This window comes from Onychostruthus taczanowskii, unplaced genomic scaffold, assembly GCF_017590055.1.
Source record: "Onychostruthus taczanowskii isolate IOZ18803 unplaced genomic scaffold, ASM1759005v1 scaffold1, whole genome shotgun sequence".
Lineage (NCBI taxonomy): Eukaryota > Metazoa > Chordata > Aves > Passeriformes > Passeridae > Onychostruthus > Onychostruthus taczanowskii.
The window spans coordinates 23616434-23644029 of NW_024496525.1; the positions used below are offsets into that span (position 1 = coordinate 23616434).

General features: G+C 34.9%; 1 protein-coding gene across 4 annotated transcripts in view; it reads right to left on the bottom strand.

Moving 5' to 3' along the window:
* EML5 (EMAP like 5) overlaps positions 1–27596 on the bottom strand; it is a 91082-nt gene that overhangs the window by 33947 nt on the left and 29539 nt on the right. For all 4 annotated transcript variants that reach the window (XM_041397034.1, XM_041397044.1, XM_041397063.1 and 1 more), the window contains exons 6-20: positions 24737–24872; positions 23129–23330; positions 21882–22019; positions 20924–21180; positions 18754–18966; positions 17682–17849; positions 16265–16371; positions 15745–15863; positions 10016–10202; positions 8189–8294; positions 6856–6949; positions 4920–5020; positions 3531–3733; positions 2368–2479; positions 1281–1408 (exon numbers count right to left, since the gene is read on the bottom strand). In XM_041397034.1, coding sequence (XP_041252968.1) covers positions 1281–1408; positions 2368–2479; positions 3531–3733; positions 4920–5020; positions 6856–6949; positions 8189–8294; positions 10016–10202; positions 15745–15863; positions 16265–16371; positions 17682–17849; positions 18754–18966; positions 20924–21180; positions 21882–22019; positions 23129–23330; positions 24737–24872 — 2271 coding nt within the window. The remainder of the gene's footprint in view (positions 1–1280; positions 1409–2367; positions 2480–3530; positions 3734–4919; positions 5021–6855; positions 6950–8188; positions 8295–10015; positions 10203–15744; positions 15864–16264; positions 16372–17681; positions 17850–18753; positions 18967–20923; positions 21181–21881; positions 22020–23128; positions 23331–24736; positions 24873–27596) is intronic.

A 27596-nucleotide genomic window follows, 5' to 3' on the forward strand; every position in this document is an offset into this window, starting at 1 on the left:
CAAGTTCAAGATCCTGCATGTGGGTCAGAGCAATCCCAAGCACAAACACAGGCTGGGCAGAGAATGGACTTAGAGCAGCCCTGATGAGAACTTTGAGGATTTGGTGGACAACAAACTGGACATGGCACTGTGCACCAGCAACCCAGAAAGCAAACTGGGCTGCATCAAAAGAAATGTGAGCAGCAGCTCAAGGGAGGTGATTCTGCCCTTCTATTCCACTCTGGTCAGACTCCAGCACTGTGTCTGTCTCTGGGGTCCTCAGCACAGGAGAACATGGATCTGTTGGAATGGGTCCAGAAGAGGGCCACAGAAAGGGACAAAGGGCTGGAGCACCTCTCCTCTGAAGGAAATCAGGCTGAGAGAGGAGGGGGTGCTCAGTCCAGAGAAGAGAAGGCTTCAGGGAGGTATTGTTGCAGCCTCTTAAAGGGGGCTTATGAGAAATACAGGAACACTTTTTAGTAAGGCTTATAGTGACAGGACAAGGGGTAATGGGTTTAAAGTAGAAGACGGTAGATACAGACTAGATAGAAGAAACAATTTTTTTATGACAAGGGCAGTAAAACTGGGACAGCTTGCCCAGAGATGTTGCAGATGCCCCATTCCCAGAAACATCCAAGGTCAGACTGGATGGGGCTCTGAACAATCTGATCTGTTTGAAGATGTACTTACTGCAGGGAGTTTGGACAAGATGACCTTTAAAGGTCCCTTCCAACACAAACTATTCTGTGAACTAGGGTTTTTTTCTTTACCTTAGGTTCTGATATTTTCTTTTAAAAATTACAGTTCTTTATGTATTGCACTGGCCACTCAGAAAGGAGAGAGTCCAGAGATTTTACTTAAATATGAAAGAAAATACTATGTCGATGCAATGTAAAAATCTGTTTAGTAGTCAAACTTAAAACAATGCAGTTGCTTGGTATGGCAAAATTTTTTACATAATTACAAGTAAAATCTCAAAACAAATGACAACTTTTATTTAGCACTCAAGGGAAGTTAATAAGGAATTTGGAGGAGGATCCACTATTTCAGACACTTCTTATTTTTTTCAAAACAGATCTATGATCTTGGTCTGTTTGGAAGGGTAAACTCATTGACCAAACTAGTAATGAAATTCTATATCCTATCTTGCTCATTGAGTCATAATGGTCTACTCTAACTAAAAGTGATAGTAACTCACTAACTTCATTAGTAGTTAAAGTGCTTCTTATTGCACAAGTCTCCACTTGAGAAATAAAATCATGTTAGTGGTGTGACATATTTGACTGCTATTTAACACATACCTGAACCAGCAGAGTTATTGGTCCACTTTTATCCACCTCCAATATTTCACCATTCTTTGTGCCCACTAGAATATGACCATGTCCTAACGATATGGCACGTATAGAAGGATTATCTTCTAAGAGGAGACCTAGAAGATGAAAATGTTAGAAGACAGGATTCTCAAATATGCCTTAAAGAGGATTTTTCACACTTTGGCACATTACAGTCTCACTGTAGAAAAATCTACTCTCTTACTGTAGAAAACATTCCTGCACGACACAACATGTCTGGATTCATTTGTGAGGATTCAGCAATACATCAAGAAGTTCAATAGGCCTGCATGTTAGTGATCAACTATAACACTATACTGCTACCAATTATGGTACCTCCAATTCTAGCTTTTTGTAAACAAGCTATGAGAACGAGACACTCTGGAGTACAATGTTTTCATTAAAGAGTATTTACATCCATCATGTTTGAAAACCAAATCATGTACTTTAGAACACAGCAAACATAATTTTAAGGAAAAGGGATGGAAGAGAAAAAACTATCCAGAATTAAAATACAGGGAATTGTAAATTAGCATTAAGATCAAGAATAAGTGGTAGAAAAAGGAAAAATAGGAATGAAAATGTTCTCTAATTGTTTCAAAAGACATATGCATTTATGGAAAATTAACTACTAATACCTTACAAAACTAACCACAATTCTGAATTCCTTCCCTTCTCCAAAACAAAAAAAGATCAGGTAAGATACTTCATGATCAGAAATAAAAGAGGATTTTTGCTTGCCACTTTAATAAAAACAAAACAAACCAAGAAAACACCTGGATGATAAGAAACTTACAGCTAGATCAACTAATTTGGGCTGATTGTAAACTAAATATTATGACCTGCACCCACCACATGTGCAAACAGACCCTACAACACACAACTCCAGCTCCAATAGAAAAATTACTTACTAAAAACCAATAAAGCTTAAAAAAATTACTTTAGTATTCATTATGTCAAATGTGGATTCCCTCTTACTGTGGAAAGCAATTTCACAAAGATTTCTAAAGAAGGTACTTTAAAAATAGAACAAAACATAGGATAAAGTCTGTGTTACCTTTGGATCCAGGAGCCAGAGCAGCCCTTTTGATGGCATAGGTTTTGAGACAGCGTTCAAAGGTATCGTCCCAGAGAGCCACCACCCCATCCTTTCCTCCAGTGACAAATCCCTGGAAAAGAAATAAAGATCACTAGTTATAACTGATTATTATATTTCCTTAACTCTTCACTGATTTCTGCCAATACTGAAAATGGACTATATACAACACTGTAATGCACAGAGCTACAGATGTTAGAGATGAAAAGAACAGGAGCAACAGAATGAGTGATTTCTCCTCCTGATGAAGGCAGCACAGATTTAGAAGTTCTAACTTAAATGCTTCTAACATTCTAGAAAAATAAGAACCAACATATTATAGTGTTTTTCCTTGATGTTTAGCCTCCATATCCCTTTGGCATTTCTTCTCATTACTCAAAACAAGACTTAGTACTGCAAAAATTTGATTAGGGCTTATATTTTTTAAATATATGTGCATTTGTGCCATTCTGTCATTAAAAATTATATACAGGTATTTAAAGAAGCAACAGGTATGGTTAATACTGAAATCATTAGTTCTTTCCCTTGGAGCACTCAGTTCTTGTAGTACAAATAACACATGTTGTCCAATGCTACTTTTCCAAAGTGCATATTGGGAGGTGGAGTGACTTGGTCTAACACAGCAAAACACCAACATATACATAACATTAAAGACAAAAACAATCTAACTGGAACACTCATGTTTAAAGGCTTTCCTGAGCTAAAAAGAAGCCAAGAATCTGGAGAAAGTACTTAATGATTTACAGACTGAATTTATCTATTGGTAGACAGTAATTACACTACAAAATAGTACAAGTATGATCTTCCTCTCTCACAAGCTCACATATTCCATTGAACATACTGATGCTTAAATCAATTCCTGTTATTTCTTTAGTAAGAGCTTATGAGAATTACTGAATGTCACTGACCACAAGGGTTTGAGAAACAGCATGCTACATAACAAGAATAAGAGACTGCATAAACACTATTTTGCACTAATGCATAAAACACTACTTTGAATCTGGACCCACAAGACTTTTTTGTAATGAAAATAAGGACATGGATTCCTGAGTCTGGGAAAGGTTTGGCTTTATCATAGACTTTTTTTGTCCAGACATAAAAAAAGCAATGAGCAGTTTATTTACTTTTTCCAATGCGTGCATGCTGAACACAGGACCATCATGTGCTTTGACAGTTTTTATGAGAAACACATCTCTCCAAATACACACATCCCCCGTGGAGGTTCCAGAGAACGCCATCTCTTCCGTCCAGCCATACACTGCACACATCATTGTGTCAGTTCTTCCCAATGCACCTATGCAGCCCTTTCTCCCAATTAGTCCTCCTCCTGGTTCAGACCAAAAACAAGTCATTAGACATCTGCTTGGAACTATAGTACAAGAACTATATAACCATACCCAGAACAACAAGTCCTTTTCTTTTAGTCCACACATGCTCCCCAAAAAAATGAGTTTGAGAAGAGATCTCACAAAATAAATTTTATTATCTGTCAACTTTCACTACAATGAAAACCAAAACCAGCCAACCAACAAAACAAAAACCCAAAAGACCCAACCTTACTTTTAACTTAGCTACTTTTTTTTCTTCAAAATAATAATCTCCAAGATTTTATCATAGTTAAGATTTCTTTCTAAAGACTTTTTAGTAGCTCTTTTAGTAAATATTCTGAGACACTTTTTTCTTTATATAGATAGCATGCTCAATTGTGGAAATTAATAATTTACATAGACATCAACACCTCGCTCTCAGGCCATCTTGGTTAATTTCTGTTGGAGCTAGAACTGAGAAAAACAGTGTATTTTTTTCCACCACACAGTTTTCTCTACACAATTAATCTTTATCAGGACTCATGTGAGTTCAAGTACATAAATTCAGCTTGAATAATTAGAACGTTCTTAGCAGATAAACTGGTCTTCTGTAGCACATGTGTCTTTATATACGAATTGAGGTGTGAAACAATCACATTCAGGCAAATATCAGGGAATGGGTTTTTCACAGTTCAAAAATTCTCAAGCAGAATTAACCTTGGTTTTTAATTCTCAAGATCAATAGAGGTATCTAGACAAAGAACTCTCAACTGACAGATGTGTCCTCTTCAAGTAATTTGTCTGAATTTTGTATGTGAATTTTTTATAACCTTAATATTATTTATATCTTAATATTATTTATGCTTTTTTACAGCATATGTGCTGTAAAGATTCTTCTTCCAAAAACTGTTCTATGATTTTAGAGCAGCACCGTAAAATTTTCATATTATTACTAGATATAAAAACAGACAGTAGAAAATGGAGAGTCTTTTCTTCTTATGTAGCTCTAGCTCCATGGCAGATTGATCTTAGAAAGAATTTCCACTACTGCCATAATACCAATTAACATTATTACTGCTAGGGCAACACTAACTAAGAGGCAGACAAAGAAAACACTTGCATTTCATGCATGAAAAATACAGTAAGAGATGCAATAGTTATACTGTCAGTAACAGAATATGCTCTAATTCTGAAAAGTGTTCTTACCTGCTCTCCGCCAGAATTTCATGTGTTTAATTCCAACTGTAATCAATTTATCAGGCATATAAGGATTAATCTTAACAACAAAAATCTTATCTTTGCTTCCCCTGAAATGCAAAGCAAAATAATTCAAATACAAGTGTAATTCTTAATATTTTTAAATAGGGTTGCGAGAGGTTTTTTTGTTTATTTTTATGTATACCTGCTTTATCTTGCTAACATTTACTTTCAAATCAGTACTAACAGTTAATAATGAGGAAGGAAAAAACTAAAGAAGCAACATACTGAGTCCTGTTCTATTTTCATTACTTTCAGTTTCCAAGGCAGGTTAGTAATTATGTTACCTCAAAGAGGCACAAGAAGGCATTTTCTTTGCAGAAGAAAACGTACTTTCATTAAGTTTGGGTATATGGCATTTAGATCTTTGACAGCTCATAATGACACTTAAAGGAGTAAAGTAAATAATCTTATTTGAAGTTTGCTTATCTTGAAAACAAACTGCCATTGTCATTCACCATTTAGCTGATATTTCTGGTTTTGTTAGAAAAAAATTATGCTGCTATTACATCTTCAATGGAAATTACAGTTGGTTCTAAAAACATTAAAACTTCTTGTGTTTTAGATTTCTTACTATTCTTCTATAAAACTAATGCTTCGCTTCAGTCCTACAGTTTGAAAAACCAGCTTTCAACAATGTTTGCCATCTATGCAAAGAAATCCTTATAAACTGTTTTTCTTTACTTAAAATGCAGAAGAGCCCCCAATCCCTAATTTTTGCTCCTTGTTCAAAAGTGGCAATAATCTTTTATTTTCTGTCCTTTCACACCACTAGATGAACTAATGGCTGAATGCATGAAACAGTTTCTTTCCAAACTCACAGTCATCTTCAAAGTAGATACTGATCTCAAAAATTCCAATAAATCCCTTTGATTTGTGGGTGGGGGAAATTAAAAAAAAAATAGGTGAAAACCAGATAAATGTCTTCAGAGAAGCCAAGGTAACTGGCTTCTGACAAGCAACTGGGAATGGAGTACCCTTCTTTATCTACATGATCTATTCAGAATTTTTGTTCCTTAGTGGATAAGAAATTCAACATGTGTTTAAAAATGAAATGAGATTCAATTAAATTAAAGAGCAAGAATGGATGAAAGGGAAGCTGACACTTTTCAAATTATACTGCAGAGAGTAATAAATCTGTTTAAAATCTACCTAGAACAATGTTTAGAGTATAAGCACTGAATCCAGACAGAATGGGACAAAACCCACTTACACTACTGCTCTATTTAAAGCAATAGATCCTTAGGGGGGAAAAAAATGTCAAAGGTTTAAATAACATTACTCAAAATTAGAAATAGGATTCTATCTTGTAGATTAAAACAACTTAATAAACATATATTAAATAATCTGTGCAGACACAAAGAAACTTTTGAAATATTTAACCTTTGTATGTTACTTAGACCATTTTCCTGTTCAAAGCAGAGCTGACTTCAAAGTTAGATCAGTCTGGTCAGGACTCAGAAAGGAAAAGGAAAGAAGACTGAAGAAAAAAGAACTGTTCAAAACAACTGCAAATCACTATTCCCAGAAAGGTGTGACTTCTGATGAAAAAAATCTGAATATACCATATATCCCCATCTTTAGGAGGGCAAACACAAGTGCATGGAGTTTTAAAGAAAATATTACAGAACACAGCAGTGCCTTCTGTGCCATCTTTCTTCACCAGTTGAGCAGTCACTGCAGTAGTTCTTGTTGACTATCAGACCTTCATTTACTTCTTCAACAGAAAGTTTTTAACATGACATAAATGTTATTGTCTGCATCACTCATGTAACAAAAAATGCTGATTTATTAGAGAACTCTTATTCTTTAATTAATATATTCTTCTTACTGACATCTGACAGTAAATCTAGGAATAGATTTTAAAACATAGTTAAAGTCCTACCTTACTGCTGAAAGCTTTTCTCCTTTCTTCCAATCCCAGAGTACAATAGTGTGATTATCATCTATTCCAACAGAAGCCAATCGTTTCCCATCCGCTAGAATAATACATTTATTATTAAGAGAGTAGATGGATAACTATGTTGCAATAATAAGAAACCATATTAAAAATATTATAACTTCACAAATATAATAAGAATTTACAAACAAGCAAATAAGCACATGATGTTTTTAGAGGCATATTTTTCATCCATTTGCTTTTAAACTTGGATGAAGTGTAGCACTTTAAAATATCCTGTCTCAAATTTGAACTTAGATGCTCTCTGTTCATATTAAATCCCTTGTTCAGTTAGCTGCTGACATAGCTGCACAAAAACATTCACTTCAGGTTGTTCTTGTGAAAATTTTATGTTCATTCGGAAAATCTCTGTTTATTTCTGAACAGGAAAGTACTGAAGCCATACCATGAAATTCTAGAAATGCCCTTAAACTTAGCAGTACTATGAAGTCTTGGAAAAGTTTTGACATATATTCCAAATTAACCTTCAATAAAAAAACTGTGCTCTCTCAAGATGACTTTTTGACATGTATCTATTTTTGGAATTGCTATATATCCATACCAGAATTTGAGAAATGAGATTCATATATTGAAAAAGGAGAAACCAAAGTAAGAGACATCAAAAACCTCAAACCATTCATCTTTGTGATTACACATCGTCATTGTGAGTTCAGAGATTTTATTCAGGAAATCCAAACAATTAAGGAATGAATAGAAGCTAGTGGAGCAGAGGAAATTTAATATTGGTACAGTAATTCAATGTAGGGGGTGCAAAAATCTCAAGGGATTTAACTGATAGCCTTATGTTATAGTTTAAGGTGGAGAGAGAGCCTGTGTCTCTGACCAGAACTCCCTGACTGGACTTCCTGAATCTATCAGTGTGCTACCAACATGGCTTTCAGGATTTCATCTAAAAAAGTAAAAATTGCACACCAGATCAATTTGCTCAGAAAAGCTTCTTACACAGTTGTAAAGCAGACACAACACTCCAGATCTCTGCACCTGCCTCGTACAACCAAAAGAAATTCGGAATTGCTCAGCTGTTAAAGAGGACAGTAGCTGTTCTTGCATTTTCCATGTGCAAGCCTCCAAAGAGGTCTTTCCAATGAATGTTTATTATAAGACAGTGCCTCTCATTTGACATTGAACAATGGAGAATACTTTTAATACAAAATTTGCAGTGTAAAGGAACCCCCACTTTCTCGGTAGAACTGGTTATCTTGTATTTTCACATAGCAAAGGAAAAGTGTAAATAAATAAATAAATAAATACTTATTACCTGAAAAATCAACAGCACAAACACCATACTGGTGATAGCCCTTTAATACTGAGAGTGGCTTTATTGTTTCTGTATCCCAAATGTGTATTGAGGAATCTCGACCAACCTGAAAGTATACATATTCATAGCCATTTTTTTTTCATTTCTCAGTTATTTTACACAGTTGTTTAAAAAGCATTAAGAATATTTCAAAAAATATTTGAAAAAAAAATTACAGTGATAGAATTTTCCTAGTATTACTGTTGGCTGGCTAGCAGAATATTATTCCTTTTGCTGCTTCCCAAAGACCATTTCCCAGCTGACTAAGGCACATTAATCACAATTAACTAAAGTCCTCCTGTGGGGGGGAGAAAAAAAGCCCTTCATTGATTGCAGTGTAGCATATTTATTCCATCAATCTTTCATCAATCATTCCTTGTCTAAAAATAAAAGGTTATTTTTATTGCTAGTATGTCAGCTTGTCTACGTTTCAGAAATCAAGGTGACTTCTGCTACTCTGGTGTCATTACAAGGCAGATTCTAACTGATACCTGTGGCACTAAAATGCATTAGTGTAGGCAACAAATCTGGTAAGAAATGCAATATAACTTATTCTTTTCAACTATTTACAAAAGCACTATTAGTCAGCACTTAAAAGATTATTTGCCATTCCAAGGGTTGTGCACCACACAGCATAAATAAAAAGGTTGCAAAACCAGAACAAAACTCTCCTGCATTTAAGGCTCAGAAAAACTAGGATCTATTTCTGGTTTTGTCACAAACCTAACATGAAATATTCATAAAGCTTTTCAGAACATCCACTATCAGGAAGATCTGAACCAGGGTGGTATGAGGAATTTGAATACTGCATTATCTAGTTTCTTCATGTAGCATAGTATACAACAACATGCAATGTGTATGTATAAAACAGTATATAATGCAGTGTATCTTTCTGCTGATAGCATACATTATTGTAAATTCAGGGACATTTTTATTCATAGCCTTTACTACTCCAAAATTGAATCAACCCAATTCTTATATTTAGGGCTAATTTCTTAACTGACCTACAGAGTTACGTTAATCTCAACATTTTTATAGAAATCAAGAGCATAATAAACGCAAGTTTATTTCTATTAATTCAGTTCATATGTTTTCCAATTTATTATACAATAACGAGCAAAAATGATAACAATTATAAGCATGAATAAAAAACCATGAAACATCAGCTCAAACCTTCAAGTCCTAGTGCACAAGTATTTACCACAAGATTTGGCTGTTTGGAAACATGAGTGAAAATAATTTATCTAAAATAACTGTATGGCAAAAGATAAAATTAACTATTATTAGTATTATAAAATGAACTCGAGCAACATACATCCCTTTGTTGTATGCATAATCAGTACACAGTTTGTGTAAAGGTGATAATGAAAAACATAATGTATTAAAATGGGATGCCAGACTGTAACAACAACTGCTCACTTCATACTGCAAAACAGTAAATGAATGCAATGCTAATACAGCTAACTTCATAAACAAGATGTTAAAAAAATATATTTTATCTGCACATTTCCTCCACCTGTTATCAAGAAGCTGCAACATAATGCTGAATAAAAAAAATATTACTCTATTCTTAATGATGTTCAGAAAAACTATGGAGTATATACTCTTACCATAATATAAATACCTGTAAAAACCACTTCTGGGTCAGTTTTTTACAACTATTCCATCTACAACAGAAATGCAGTCCTTCATCTGAATAAATGTAGCCTGGACGCTCTTGTCCCAAGACCTTTCTAAATTCAGTAGTAACAACTTCAGATTGTTATTGCAGATAAACATGAATCCTACCTGGCCAGTTGCCACGTAGTCCTTTAAGGGATGGATAGCAAGGCAAAGGATGTCATCATCGTGACCCAGATAGAAGCGCTGCGTGTTCTGCTGGCGGTTGTACACCACTCCCACTGCCGCCACGTGGTACACGATTTCACCCGTCTGCGTGTAAAAGAGATTGCTTCGGCAGTCGTAGCCTCTGTAACTAAGTCAACAAAAGAGGTTTGTTCACCAAAGCCATAAACATGTACCCTGAAACTGAGATAAAGCTATGCTGATGAATTTTGTGCGTGTAAAACTCACGTTACTTACCAATTATAATTTTTAAATTATGACTATACTTTCTCATTCTTAAAGGAACATCAATTTATCCATCTAATTTACTACTCAGACATCAGTACTACGAGCAATAGTTTAAGTGGCACTTAATTGTTACTTTCCACAGCTAGTTTACAAGAGAAAGCAATAGCTAGTCATTTTTTCACATGGAGAAGTTGGGCATGCAACATGTAGTTAAGTAAAGTAGAAAATGTCTAAAGTATTATTTTTGGCTATTTCCTACTGCTCAAAAATCAGGAAGCAAAACATGACAGTTTCTGGAAACTTGATAACATAAAATAAATGCTTTTTTTAATATATAGAACAGTTTCTTTTTTTTGAAGGAAAACATGTCTGCTTTCTTAGTGATACAGGAACTGGCATGAGTAGGCCAACTCACAGCTAAGGTCTGTATACACTATCTCAGCACACTCAGTTCTTCCTAGATGTGATTAAGATCATGAAGTTACATCCATCCTTCCTTATGTACACAGTGCAACCATAGGCACTGGGGAAGTAATGAATCTGTAAGGCAGCTGACCAACTTCAGTTTAAAGAATATTCCAAACACCATGAATCCATGTTTGTAAACACTAGATCTGTGCAACAACAGAGCACATACTTGGAACAGATTTTAATATGATGTATTTCAGTTGGCTCACCTACATTACACACAATGGTATTTAATGTCATTTTATGTGATTAGAGAAAAATTACTAAGGTCACCACACAAAGTTCTTAAACAGATCAGCAGGTAGTCCAGGTCCACTGCGCCCAGAAGAAGAATATTGTATTTCATGAACCTGTATCTCAAACTTTTGGAAGATGATGAAATTCCTCCCTGCCCAGTTCTAACCTGTCCAGGTCCCTCCAGATGGCAGCACAGCCATTGGGTCTGCCAGCCTCTCTTCCCAGCTTTGTACTATCTGCCATACTGTGAAGTCCAAAGCTAGGTCTCTCACAAAAAAAAGAGAAGTGAACTTCTTAAACCAGCAAAAATTGTGATAGCACAGAAATAAAACTTTTAAATAAGGCTCCCTTCAGCTCACTGTTTAGATTGGTGCTCTCAGGCAGATTCTTAATTTCAGATTTGGTCCCAGTCCAGCAACTTTTCAGTGTCTCCTGAGTTACTGTTCCTTCAAGGTCTCTAGCTATGTCTGCTCCCTGCTCTTCTCTAAGTGACCAACAATTTAGACTCACAGTACAAATGCAGGCTCTTCAGTCCTGTTTTGCTGTCCCTCCCCCTGCATCCCTCACTAACAGCCTTCCTCTGCAGCAGCATGTGCAGATGTCTGGAAGCTGATTTCTGCCTAAACCAGAGTGCTGTCTGCTTGCAGCCTTCTCAGAGGTACAGCCACTAGGTTTTTAAGGAACAGAATATACAATGACCTACAGTAACTATGAAGAAAGGAAACAAAAATAACCTATCACAGTATGTGGTACATACAAATGGTGAACATCACCATGTTAAGTATATGACAACACTCAGTGAGGGGTAGGGATTATAAAGGCAGGCACAGTGCCAAAGAAGATACCTGAACCTATTGCTGCTCAGACATCATTTTCCTGTGCTTCACTCTGCACTGTACTCTGCTAAACACACTGGATTTTCTTTGCAAGCACAAAGTAATTAAAAAAAAAGCCAAATATTCACTCTAAAGGAGAATATTAAAAACACAAACAAAAAACAATGTCTGTGAAAATACACATGCTGAAAGAAATACTGGACATTGAGGAATTTCTTGTAAGTTTAGCAGTCACCTACAAAAGGTGTAAAGACAGCAAAAGGGCTTCAGGTCCTCCTACACACAACCCAGAAACTCAGAATTTTCCCAGATCATCAGAACAATTGCCTATATACCCTTAATTAAACCTAGTGAAACTGAGTACATTAATGCCATGTATCACAGGACTGCTCAAAATATCCAAAATGTATCTAGGATGCAGAAATCTAGTTCTTATTACTCATAACTTCTTGTGACAGAAGTTAATTTTAGTTAATTTCCTCTTATTATTACAAAAATTAGTACAATCAATTGTTTACAATTAAAATACAACATATTTTGCCAAAATATCAAGCAGTGCCAACAAAGACTCTTTGTCACCAAATTAAATACAGACTTTTGTCTTTCCCACATGCCAGTTTAATAACTCTTGACAATACAGGTACTTTTCACCAGAGGTAAAGTGACGGGCCTAGGTTAAACAGCAATGAAAAGAAGCATATTTCAATGCAGATAATTCCCTAAGAATTACACTGTTCCAAAATTTAGAACTGAGATTACTAGCTGATCTCTGAGAAAGCATTAGGGGAAATAACTTATTCACATGCAGAAAACAAGCCAAAGAAATTTCCAAGGCATCTTTATTAGCAACTATAAATTAAATAATAATGAAAGCAAGTTCTGTATTGTAGTAACTGGATAATATATAACAAGGCACGATAAAAATAAGACTGCATTCTGCCATAGTTAATTATCCAGGACTGATTCAAGTTAATGTGGCAGTAACTATGCGAAGAAGATGTAGCTTCCTAAGTGCTACATAGGGAAAAGAAATTGCCATTACCAAAGTCATGAATAGCAGAGGCTGCATTCAATTTGAGATTAAGACATGTAAACATAGGTGTTCACATGCCTGTTAGATACATTAACTCCTACATTTTAATCTACACTGTTGTAGTCAACAGTCAGTTGAACCTGCAGGGCTGCTCAGCTGGCCAACCATCAGCATTGCATTTTACCTGAGCCAAATTACTCCTTATGCTCCACTGAATCTCCAATGACTGGGATGAAAGTTTAGATATACACATAAAACCATTTCCTTTTGGGCACATCACTGTGAACTCTGTAACCTGAAGCTGAACCCCACCCACATTTGCAAGTTACACATCTATATCCAGCTAACAGGCAACTTCACAAGTACTGCCCTCTCTGGGAAAAGAGACAATGTCCATTGCTTGTCTAATGCTATAAGAGTTTCAAAATTTGCATGTTACTTTTCAAAATATATGTGGGAAGCTTCCACATGTAGTCCAATCCTCCCTCAAAATCTCTACAAGAACCAAATGTCAAAACAAACATGATTGAGAACAGAGTCTTTAATGCAAAGGTGGAGACTTAATTTTTTTTAAAAAATATTCTGCATAGCAGTAGTTTTCTCAAGAGAACCTACTCACAGGCTATTCCCTTCAGATGATATTTTCAGGTATTTGTAGGAATCCATGCAAGATGTTATAAGGCTCTCCTTACAGAGCATTCCCATGTCATCTTGAAACTGCTACCTAATTTGATCTTATGGTAAGGTTACTTTATTGAATATCCTGAAATTCAAACTAGATTGTGCTTAAATACTTTGAATATTGAAAAATAATTCTATGATTCTATGAATATTCAAAAATATTAAAAAAATCATTCTTGTGAAATCAACAGTATAGCTCTGAGAGAATATGACACATGAGTATTAGATGTGCATGCTTATTTCCTGCCAGCAAAAAGAAAGCATAATAAGCATTGAGTCCAAGAAAAAAGTTCTTCTGAATAGTTCATGTTTCTGAACCACCACCCTGCCAAATACATGGCAGAATTAAAATGCAGGAATAATAAAAAAGAGGCCAAATTTGTACACCAATTTAACAAAGTGTTTCTGATCATAACTGAATCAGATGTCTTAGAGAAATACAAAATGGCACCCCTTAATAGAAGTTCTTTCCTCATCCATGTTAGTCAGAAGCTGGCTCACATACTCTGAATTTTATTCTCTTCCAAAACAGGAAGTAACCAGAGGTTTAAGAGATTTCTTACAGGTTATCAAGAGATTTCTAAAAGTTCGTCTTTCACAGCAGTTGACAAATTCAAAACACAACACCAACAAGCTCAAAAACAAAGAAAAGAGAAAGAGCTTCTGATTCCCCTAATTAAAAAAAAAAAAAAAAACACCACTTCTTACATTTTCAAGGAACATCCAAGACATTTCCATTGCAGCTAAAGAAAGATGAAGCAAAGCAGACTTCCTGAATCAGAGAATATGCCTATTACTCACTTGGATGTGGGTCACTTTAAAGTTAACAGCCTGGACATTGAGAAAAATCTGTTGTTCAGCATGGATTCTTCATTAGTTTTCTTGATGCCCATAGGGTAACCAGACAGAACTCAACAGGACATTCTACTTCTGGTCATTCCTGGATATTCTGGTCAAGCTTCACTTCTGTTGTGAAGGAAATAACAATAATACCAAAGATCCAGGGCCCTTGCTTGTGCTACATCTTCTTCAGGATCATTTGGTTTTATTCTTAGACCAACTTTTAAAGACTACATACAGCAGCTACCCACCTTAGTGCATTCTCTATACAGATATAAAAATCTTCAACTGAGAATTCGGGAGCACCAAAAAGAGAAATAAAAAACCCCAGCTCTGTACCAAGCTTCCCAGTTGTCATTATTTCCAAAGCTACTACTCAGACTACGTCTTCTGCAGACAAAATTGCTGATTGGAATATTAACTACTCTTATCCAATTAATTTATTAAGCATTCCATGTGGAGCCCTACTAAAATTGTTTGAGTGCCATTGTAAGTAGATAGTTATCAGTAACTTCTCCCTGCATTTAATTATATCTGAAAATAAGCTGTATTCCTGCAAAAAGGTATCTTTTGAAAGGAAAACTTGACTTGCAACATCATACTTGAATAAAGGCTTTGGTTTTGCTTTATATCAAGAGAATTTATATTTCTGATCATTATTCTAATGTAGTAACATCTAGTACTGGTTTGCTTTAAAACACCACCTCTTTTTTCTGATAAAAATGAAGAATTGTGGGAAACTACTAATTCTAAAGATTAAACTGTAAGATTTCAAAGATGCATCCAAACATCATTCTGCTACTCAAATTAGCACCAAAAAAAGAATAAAGTCATTTTTAACAAACTTACAAGACCTATTAAGAATTACATTTAATTCCTAAATTAAGAAAGGAACTTGTAAATTGTTTCAGACTAGGTACAAACAAGTTTTTTTTTAATAAATCACTGCTAGAAACACCACTTTGTCCAGAACCCAGTCATCTTCAACTACACAAAGTTTCTGTTCTAGCTATCAAAATCATACATCAAAGAGAACTACTGCTTTCCAGATACTGAAAAGTATGGGTGAGATTACTGAATACATTATTTAGCCACTTGTATTCAAGCAATAAGTACCAGCTAAAGCTTGAGTTCAAATTCACTTCAGAATTCATGTGTAGAATTAGTATGCTGGCATCAAAGTATTGTATTTTTATTTATTTAGTGTAAATTTATTTCTACAGATATAAATAAATAGCAAATCATAAAGCAATAAACATGAAAGCCTTTAATTAGATAATTAAATTATAAACACCAGTCTACAAAATCAAACAGTGCTTGTATATTTTAAAGAATGCCAGTTTGCATACCCATGAACAAAATGTAGTCTTATACTGTTCCCTGGGGCTCGCTCACGTCTCTTAGAAGCTGCGCTTTTTCTTTTTTCTTTGCATTGCTCTTTAAGTTGAGGTAGATCTTCTTTGTAAACCTTAAAGAAAAAGCATACTTAAAAATTAAAAAACTTATCAGAAAAACATGTTTCTCAGATCACTCACAAAAATGTTATCCTGACATAACTGAAAAAAACCCTCCCATACCTGTATCTGGTAACTATATAGTGCAACTTGGTAACAAATTTCATTCTAGGATTACATGTAATAATTTTTCTCTCTTTTAATATTAATATTCATTAATATCTTAGTTGTAATTATTAATTAATCATTATATTTTAATAAACTTGTTCTTTTGAATGCATCAGGTAACAAAAATCCTAAATGTTTTCGTCAGTTCCCATGCAGTCTCCCCAGTTTTGAGATTTCAACAGTCTTCATAAATGACCAGCTTAAACCCTAGGAAGGTTCCAACTGCCATTAAAGCTAAAATCTTTACCTGTCGACGATAGGTGATCTGTGTCTCTTGTTCAATTTCAGAGTCCAGCTCTGGAACATCAGACTGATCTGAATCTGATTCATCACTATTAGAATCAACCAGACTCTCTGTCACCAAGAAAACAGAAATAAAAAATTTAGCAACCTAAAATACAAGCCAGAAAGTTTAAACTAACTGCTTAAAGTTTCTGATTTTATAATCAATGATTATATTAGCTACAACATAAAATGCTAGTAATTGACAGGAACAATTCTGCTGCTACATAGGAAATAAGCCATAAATATGATAATTTTGGGTGCTGGAGTGAGTTAGCTTTCATTAACTAAAATAATTTCATGAGCTTTAATGTTAGGAGGAAATGAAAAAGAAGATAGTTAAATAATCAGTATAAAGCAGAAACTAAGACTTGCACTAAATTAACAAAGGGTCCAAAGAGAAACTTATATTAAAGTGAGCCACTAATGCAAGTAGAAATTCTTCAAGTAGGTTAGGGAGGAGGGAAAAAAATTACAGATGGGAAGAAAGAGGAAAAAAATATTGTGACTGCAGAGAAAAAGGGTAGTCACATAAAATTTGACATGTAGGAAGAACCTGTTATTGTTCCCTTCTGCATTTATCACTGACAAGTTCAGCACTGCATTTGTATTTATTTACCTGTTTGCTAAATCCATACTGCATATTCATCTGATCTGAGCAATTAAATGGTGAAACAGCCTATTTTATTGTAACTCTATATTCTCATTTCCCCAGAGGATTCTCTAAATTCCTTGAGGAATTTCTAAGGGAGGCACTCAGTTAACTGTTTTGATTTTAGGAAACACGTGAGAATAATTGTTTAATTAGTCACTAGTGGAAACATGATCTTCATTTTTCCCCAAACACTAAACATCTATATTCTGCTTTTAAAAAAACAATTAAATAACCAGTTATAATACTTAAACTATTATCTAAATACTTCAAAATTTTAAACAAATTAGTATAAAACCATACTTTTTCCAGTGACACCTGAGCATCCAGTTGCTGTCAATTTAGTGAAGGGTGATATATACAGAATTCAGAAATTCGTATCTATCTTTGTACTTTTAAATTTTTTCTTTTCAAAAGAAGGGTTTTTCATACCCTTGCTAGCCTGAACACACAGGTGTGATGGTTTGACCATTGGCCAAATGCCAGCACACAGACTTTTTTCATCTTCACCAATTAATGCCAAAACAGGACAACAGGGTACTGGCAAGCATTAAACAACTCCATCAGGTGCTTCAAGCATCTCCAAAGTTTAAAGAACAACAACTGTGGTAATTGAGCAGACTGACAATTTTGAATATTTATTTCAATACCGTCACCAAAGAACTTTACTTCTCTTTTAGCCTCCCTGCCTTCCACCCTTTTTTTGGTGTTTTTTCAGTTAGTTCCTTACCTTGGGGTGCTATATGAAGAGTGTCCTTCAGCTTGCGGTCAGGGACAAACTTCCACTGAAAGACAGAATGATCAGCTCCCCCAATGGAGACAACCCACTGGTGATCGTGCGACCACCTGACGTTCGTCACGTGAGCAGAATGACCAAGATATTTTTTAAACTTTGCTCCTAGAACAACAATAAAAACATCTCTCAAATTTTGTGAAATAATTTTTTCAGAAGCACCTCAGAAAATAATTTTAAAGAACCCGTAGAAAAAGTAGTGTTTAATAAACATATTCTAATTTCTACTGGTATTTTAATCCATAGCAACAACTTTTTTCAGTTTTCACAAATTTTAATGTGTGTATAAGACACATTTTTTAGTTTAGGTTCCAAAATATAATAACTTAAGTCAAACACAAGAACAGAAGACATATGGTAATGTGTGTGAGGTGTACCAGAGATTTTTAAAATTTTCCTGTATTAATTTTATACTACTTTTTACAAAGTAAAATTATTACTTCTACTTTGAAAAAATACTGTTATTTAAATAATGTATATTTAAGTCTGTGAAAACACCCCCATATACATGCTTGCAGCACGGGTTCCCAATGTACAGTGTCAGTGCTAAGCACCTCTAGCAATTCATCCCCTCCCAGGTTCAGCAGTGGAACTGGTAGCAGTAGTACAGCTACATCCAGTTAACATTTTCATGGCTACATGACCACAACACAGTCATTGGATGAGTTACTGAAATGAAGCTCCTAACAGCATTCCATTATAAGTAATCTTTTTAGATCAGAAAGGCTTCATTGTTTCAGAGCTATTTGAAGAACTTCATTCAACACACCATTCAATTTTAATGCTGGATACAACTGCATGGATAGGTCTTAGGCTGTGTCTTCAGTCTTTATGTACTTAAATGAATGTTTTGGGTGTTGTTTTTAAAGACTAGTATTCCCCCATTTTTTTACACTTTTTGAAAAAAAAGTTATATTATAAACCATTTCATTTTCCAGTCTTCTAACACATTTTTCTTGAAAAGTCACAATTAAAAAATATGCATATAATTGAATTTAAAAGGCACTACCTTTTCTTAGACAGGGGTATCGAAAGAGCTTTACTATTCCATAATCATCAGCCGTAACCATAACTTGACCAATAAAATTCGCATCCACAGAATTTATATCATTTATATCAGAATATTTGGGCCAGATTCCATTAACTTCAAGGCCAGAAACACAGGTCCATGATGCCCACTGAATGCCTTTCAATTCCTCCTTGTTTGTTACTTCTTTTCCACCTAAGCAAAAAATAAAGAGCCATTTCTCAATATTCGCTCATGCAATTTTAAAGAATGCAACATTTTAAAAATCTCTCTAAAATCTGAAACCAAGTAGCACAGAATTAAAAACTGACTTCTGAAATGGTCCTGCTCTAGTATTGCCTATTATGACCAACAGTATCAGTAAGAAGACTTCTCAAGACTATTTAACAGAAGATCATAGTTTTGGCACTTTATAGTTTTTATCATTTCTTGGTATCTGCTTGAGGCTGTGTTATTTTTTAAATTTTTATTAAAAATACATTTAATAATTCTAAGATATAGTTCGTTAAAAATTCTGTTCCTGAATGATTGTAGCAACTTGGATTATTTAGAGCAAGAACTGAAGAACTCATATCTGGCCACTGCAAATTACTAAAACCACCTATTTTGTGCTTGTTCGTCCTTGTTACATTATTTCACACCAGCTCTATCTGTAATGAGATTGATCCAATCCCACAAGGTAAGAGCTGAGGAACTGAGTCAGACCAAAGGCCCATTAAACAGCAGCTGTGTCTTCTGGAAAGGCCAAGGGCTGGAGCAATGCAAGAGCAGTGCAAGCAAAGGTGAAAGCTGTGAGTCAGACTGAACACACACCTGCAGAAGGCAAGCAGGACAACAATCCCCTTCTCAGCCCTTCAATCACTAATCCAGGTAAACTGTGATTAACAATACTGTTTATATCCATAACTAAGTCCTGCAGGTCTAGTGCCAGACAACTGTAAGTTCCCTAATTCATTGTGGAATTTCAAGTGTTACACAACTTGATGATTACTTTAAAATATTTGGGAGATTCCTCTAACTCCACTGGCTTTGATAAACTCTTTTTCGTAAACAAGGTTTCACAATCCCACATTCTAACATACGAAGGAAGTCCAGGTTGAAAGCTGTGTTATAACTTCAAATTGCTCCTCCTGTGTCTGTTACTGTCTAATTAAATTCTCACTATCTTTTCTTACACATCTTCTGCTGCATTCAGTGCTCAGAATCAAAGTTGTGCATAGAATGAATGGGGTGCTTCAGCAGAGCATCATAAAAACCTCCAAGAATCTGTGAATAATGTACAGTGCAAAGCATAAATCTTTATAAATCTGTATAAGAATGAAGGGACAATATAAAAAGTAGTGCTAACACACAGCTAAACAAATAAAAATACTACAAAGATGAGTGGGAAGAATACAGAATACTATGTAAAGAGTGTATGGAACAGACAGAAGTCAAGCCTTGGGATAAATACTGATGTTGACTACTTCAATTTTAAGCTTTAAGATAGCACTATGTGTGTATGTCCTCTACAGAGGGAACTACCTTAACAGAAATTATTTCAAAACTGTGGGACATTTCAGTCAAGTTTTCAGGAAAATGTCTTGAAAACAATTCCAATAATGGGGTTATCACAAAGTTCCTCACAGTAAAAGCTCTTTTAAGTTGAATTCCTCAGTCTGCTGCATAGTTTTAGACTTCTGAGCTGCAACATACTGATTATTCCACATATTTTAATTATCATTCAGTGCAATCAAATGATAATTTGTTTAATATCCAAGCTCTATAAGAACAAAGCTGTTAAGCTATTGCACAATTTAATTTAAATGCTGCATTTTAATTCTTCTAAAAAAGGGGGAGCAAAAATTTATTTTTGAGAAACAAGATAAATTGTAAGGCAGCATCTCTAGTATAAAAATATACATTGGAAAGAAGACTACACATGTAAGGATAAAAGTATTTAAGGACCTTTGCCAGAAAAATGCTGTACTTACTCAAATGTGGCAAATAATCTTATGAACTTACAAAACCCTTCATGTATCCCCCCATGCTTTGAACCAGGATTTACATTTTGGTTTGGTTTGGTTTTTTTTTTTTTTTTTTTTTTACAAAACCACTATATGTTATTTCTGTTATAAGTAACAAATAGCACAAAGGCAACACAGAACTTTACCTGGCATTCTGTAAAAAAGTCTCTTTCCATTGCCATCATTGGTTTGCAAGTATTTACTGTCTGAAGACCAATCCATATGTGTGATGAAGCTTAAGGATCCAATACATTCCCCAACTTTCTTGTATCGCTGAACAACTCCATATATATCCACAGAGCTGTCATTGGAGCCAACAGCTAGGAAATTCCCATCTGGAGAATATTTGAGTTCATGAATAGCTTCTTTCCTGTCTTTGATATGAACAACCTCAGTCATATCTCTGTAGTATGAAAGAAAGCATGTCATAAGTAGAGAAGAGCCTCATCATAATGTCATGTTCCCAGTCTAAAAAACTAAATAAATTGTGAAATTATATACTGAACCTAACTATCCTGTGTGCAAACACAACACTGCTGTTTTTAGAGTTGGTTAGGGCTTCATGGAGAAAAAAAAAAGAAGGAAATGGTGACACAAAAAGGTGCTTCACTGGGCTGAAGGACAGTGAACAAAAGGAACTGTTCAAGCTTGGTCCACAAGAAAATTTCATCAAGTAGATTATGAGATCTTTATTCACCCATGGAAGGAAACTTCACTGACGTGAGACACAAATCTCATTTTCCCTTTGAAACTGTGGGATCACAGCAGCACAAGGCAGTTCTCATTTTGTATGCATGATGTGCTGACAGCAGAATTCCAACACATAGAAGCAACTTACAAAGTAATGAAAATTTATTTCTTAGTAATTCAAGGATAATTCATAAATACAAAACCTAAAGTAAAACATTTCCTAGAACACTGCCACTCTCTGCAAATAGACCGTATACTTTTTCAATGTTATAGAACAACCTGTACATACGTAGCACACATTTAAAAAATCTGAGCACCTTCCACAATTTAAAACAAAAACACAAGTGACAACATGCATGGCCACAAGAGATCAAAATATTAATAAGGTATCTATATTTAAGTTTGGTAACATACCTGACTCGAAGCACAGTGAAAGAGCCATCCTTCATTCCAAGAGCCAGATGGATTCCATCAGTACTAACGGCAGCACAGCGAATGGGCTCCTCCATGTTGCACCGGGCAATCAGAGCGTGGTCTATTAAACTCCAGATTCTGAAATTAAATCATTATTTCTAATGGAAAACGGGTGTGCAGCTTTGTCACAGAGAAGATGAAGCCCTCAGTTTCTGTACAATGCTGGACATGGCAGTGTCCCTATTTTAAAATAATTTTCCACAAGGAAAATCTAAGATGTAAGTGTGAATTATGCATACAGTAAGAAATATTCTTATATTTTAAAAGGCAGGATTCTTATATTGTAAAAGGCTCTCTAATGAGAAAATGTGGGGAGAGATTAATTTTGATTTTCTGAATATAAAAAATTACAGCATATGACAATACATACTTTTAGACCACTCCTGAAAAAATTCCACTATTTTGCTAATCATTTTAGCCAGAAATATTAAACAACAATTAAAGACTTTGATCAGTATAAACAACTTTTCCTACTAAAAAGTCATTATTAATAGATCCTTATAACTAATAATATCAAATATGTGAGTTTTTATAACAAGGTAGACTACATCTATTATTTACAAACATCTCTGAAATTTGAAAGTAATAATAATGCTAATAATTGAATTGTTGATTTGCTTAACTGTGTTGCATTTAAGATATTTAACGAAAAGGCCAACACATTTAACTTATAAGAAAGAAAAGGTGGTTTTGACCAAAAAAAAGATGGAGATGAACATGTAAGAGGGAGTAACTTGGTGGGCTTTCTGAGCATTTATATTCTGTTTACAATGCATGGACTAGGTTTGATGAAATTCACACATTAAAAGTTAATTTGCAGCATTTGGAAAAGTAAATATGGAAGAGTAAAATGTGTAAGTTTTTATCACAGTCTTTTTTCATCGCAAGTTGTTCATGCTTAACATAACTCCTGAAAAGGAAAGACTTAAAGGATTGTCCTTGTCTCTGAGTGCTCAACGTCAGCCCAAACAAATTGTTTTCAAATTTCATATATGGGGTATTTTTTAAAATACATTCCACTGTATTTTATTACTGAAGAGCACTCATTTCCTGCATAACTTAACTCTAGGAGTACATCAATGCCACATTTTGCTAACTTTAAAATGCATACATTTCGATTAGGTTACCCACAAAATGAGTTGATTGTCTAAAACTGTATGCAGTTGAACAAAGAAACAAAATTTAACCTGACTGATCGATCATCGCTTCCAGTCATGGCCAGGGGTTTTGTAGGATGGACAGCCAAAGCCCACAGCTCTCCTTCACAGTGCCCCTGCATTATCAGGAAAGGCTTATTACGCTCATGCACCACAATTTCAAAAATTTCACTATCTTGTGTCCCAACGAGTATATGGTCTCCTCTCCAGCAAACACTCCTTACAGAGAGACCTGTAGAAGAGATTGTTACTGAGAGATACATCCTCAGAACTTGTTAAACAAAGGTAAAGTAGCAAAAAACAAAGCATAAAAGCAAGAAAATGTCAAGAAGTATCCATACTTCTTGACATTTTCTTCTCTTATTCCTGGATCTGCTTCTTTTACTCTTTTTATCTGTTTCATAGATAGTGGCATACTTGTCCTTGGAACACAAACGTTTTCATGACTACTTTTAGGATATATATATATATATATAGGCTATACCAAGAGGTAGGACAGTGCAGTAGCAGAAAATGCAATTAAGAAAATGAGCAAGAGGACAGTTCATAGAGACAATCCTCAGAAGTATATTATTAAAAAAAAAAAAAAAAAAAAAAAAAAAAAAAAGAGTGAAGGGAAAAGAGTCAGAAAACTCATTTTATTCAATGTAAGATTTTTAAAAAATCTGCTTGCTCTGTCATGGGCATTTGACAAGCCAAAAGTTTATGGCAAGAGTCTGTTACATCAGAAGTAAAGGAGGCAGCTGGAGGTGAGAACAAGTCTGAAAGAATGAAACTGAATGAAACAGCTTTCAGCTACATGCATCAGAACTGAGAAGCAGCAGCTGAGTAAATTTAAATTTAAAACAGAGCCACTCTACTGCAGGGCATATTTAAAGTGAAATGTGTTCCATCTTGTTGCAATACTTCACAATCTTGGTGGGAATGCCATGTCAATTACACCACACAAAGACTTCACTTGTAACCAACTATGTATTGACCCCGAGTATCTCATTGCTATCAGACATTCTAGCACATTTTCAAATCCTTGGCAAGGTATTAGAAAATAACAAAAGTGACTGCGGATGAAGAAAACCAAATGCCAACAAAAGCAATATCGCAAGTGACACTAGTGCTTCAGTACATATTTGTATTCTTATCCTAAATCATTACAGCAACAATACCTGAAACACTCTATGTAAAGTTTTAGCATGACTGAACTGTAACTGAAATCCTATTTACAAGTAAGATATTTGCAAGTAAGCAGTGTTCTAAGTTTCACAGAACTTTAGATAACATACAAATAGTTTTAAGGAAAATTTGGGTAACTAGTGAATGAAATTGTTGTACTCCACTGCTATACACTGTAGATCTCACTGCCTCAAGTTCTCTTAAACCATTACTGTTCCTTGTTAAAAACTGCTGTGCTCTAGAAACAATGCACATAAAAAAATCTGTGTCTACATCCTCATCACATGTACTGTTTGTAAAAGTAACAGTGACCTTCATACTAGTGGGCATGACCTATTATATTTCTAGCAAATAGCTCATGGTAATGTACATGAAACAACACTTTGGGTTTTAAAGTCTTTTCTTGTTCAAAACACTGATAAATTTCCTATCTTACTGGTATATTGACAGCAACAAACTTCTCTTTACCTTTATAGCCCTGGTCTGTTTCCCTGAGATCAATCACAGTAATTGGTTTAAAATTTAAGTCCCACAAGCGAACGCAGCCATCCCTGCCACCAGTGGCAAACCCCTCTTCACACGCATTCATGCTGAAAATTCCTGCCTAAAGAGAGAAGAAAGTTACTTTTAACAACATACACAGATTGAAGAAAAACAGTATGCAACCAATACAAGCTTCAAATATCAGAAAGTCGGAAATGGAAACGAACTCACAACAAGCAGAATTAGCAAGTGATAAACAGAAAGTGAATTGCTGCAAGAATGCTTTCCTTCTGATGATCATCATCACGGTGATGCTGCTTCTAATCCCTAGTAAGAGCTTAGTTTTGTATCCTCTTGCCTTAGGACCTGGCCCCACTCTAATAAATGTCAGCATGAAGATTTCCCATGATCTCTATTAGGCTTGCTTTAGATCCTTTGTTACTAGCACTCAACTGCTGTACAACAATGCAAAAAACATCTGGGATTTTTTTTATTTTTTAATCCAAGGAAGATTGATTTAAAATTTAAGTTTAGAAATAAAATTTAAGAAAAACAATGATCATGCTACACCATTAAAAAAATAATATACATTCTTATTTTAAAGGCAAACATCAGGAAACAAAACCTAACCCATTTTCTTCAACTCATTGATGCATGTTTTCTTCAGGATAACAAATAGGCAAAGATGATACATGTAGTATTAAAATAAAGATACTATAGCCACATAGCCACTATATTTGATTTAACATGATATATATCTAAATAGCACACACACTATTGGGTTTTTTAATTACCTACACAACTCACTAGCACTATGTTCAGAAATAACTCACACATTTCAGTAAGCAAAGCTACTGAAAGGGCAACTTTAGCTGATAAGCCTATGAGAAGTTTAAAAAATTGCTCTGTATTTAAGTATGTAATATTCAGCTATGACAAAAGTAAACAAGAGAACATTAGAAACAGTGGAAAATAAAATCTGTCTTTCATTCCTGTCCAAAAGAAAGTAGACCATATGTGTATATGAAATACATATACTATGTATTTTAATATATTAAAATATAATATAATATAATATAAGTCTGAAATTTCAGTTTTGAAAAAAAAGTAACGGTAAAGTTCCAACAGTTCTATAGATAGGGTCTAGATTTTACAGTAATGAAGCACATTAACTGCAAAGATGAAAGCAATCTGCAAAGGAGAGATTGGCTTTTTCAGGAAAAAAAAAAGCTGTACACTCATAGAACAAATTAGGATACAATGTGACTTGTGAGAATTCTGGAGTACTCATGACTATTATCTCCTACCAATATGCTTTTTCTTCTTAAATTACAACTAAGAAAAATATCATAATGGACTGGTCATAATGAAATATGGATTGTGTTTGCTTCTCTAGCATCAGGTAGCAAGGACATAATTATGAATGTTACAAAAAAAGAAATCTCTCAGCTTTCACAAAAAAAAGAAGCCTACTAGAATGTCAAAAGGCAATGAAAACTGAAAGACTTGGGTGACAGAACTCTAATTTTGGGCATGTCATGTCCTTTCTCAACAAAAAGACTTTTATGACAAGCCACAAGTTCAGGAGCAGTATGTGTATAAACAGAAATGTACTGGAATTTTTAAGTCATAAGCAGATTAGAAGGCTAACTCTCATTATCTCTAACATTTTGAAAATCTTCTGTTTCTTTAGGAGCCCAGAGGTTTTTGAAAATACAGCACAAACTGTATTTGTTTTTCTCCATCTGTGTCTATCTGTTTCACTGCATTAACCTTTGCTATTGTGAGCAGAAGTCCTGCGAGGAGCAGCTGAGGGAGCTGGGGGTGTTTAGCCTGGAGAAAAGGAGGCTCAGGGGAGACCCTTTCACTCCCTACAAGTGCCTGATAGGAGCCTGTAGCCAGGTGGGAGTTGGTCTCTTCTTCCAGGTAACAAGTGACAGGATGAGAGGAAATGGCCTCAAGTTGCACCAGAGAAGGTTTAGATTGGATACAAGTAAGAATTTCCTCACTAAAAAGGTTGCCAGGTACTGGAACAGGCTGCCCAGGGAAGTCCTAGAGGGATAATTCCTGGAAGTGTTCAAAAACAGCTGGAATGTGACACTTGTGGGAAGGGTTTAGTGGTGAACACAGCAGCACCAGGTTAACAACTGGACTCTAATCTTGGAGGCCTTTTCCAGCCTTAGTGATTCTGTCATTCTAGGTGCCATGGAATAAATATAAATCTAGAGGAATTTCAGCTCCTTTTGTAGCTCATGCTGAATTCTGTCTAAGTCTTTTAAAACTCTTTTTAGAATGCAATCTTGATAATAGAATTATTTTCTTTTCTCTAATTAACTCCTTCCAAAATCCATTATTTAATTAGTCAGTATTAAAAAAATAATCAGACATTTGGCAATGTGGGAGCTGGCGGAATGCTCTGAAGATAAAATCAAGTGGATCCAGCATTAATCTGTTTTCCATTCCACAGAATATCCTTATCTTGAAAAGGACACAGTGGTTGTCAAGGAGATTTGGCAGATGTGCTTGCTCAATCTCTTGAAATGCAATAGGACACTCTCATTTCTGACACTGGAATAAGAGAACAAGATGAAAACTATAAAAATGCCTCTCAATAATGGGGACTGTAAGTATCTAATGGAAAAAGCTGAGCTTTGCTACATTTCATACAATTGTTAGGCTCACAATTAAAGGGAAAAAGACAAATTCTTTAGTGGGGTAGCCTAGCCAGTAAATCCTCCACTAAATCATTCCTTTTGAAAACTGACAGGATTGTTAATGCAAATCAACTTTGGAGTCTTCGTGCTTCTTTAATCCTTCAGCCTGAAATTGTCATCAACATAATTTG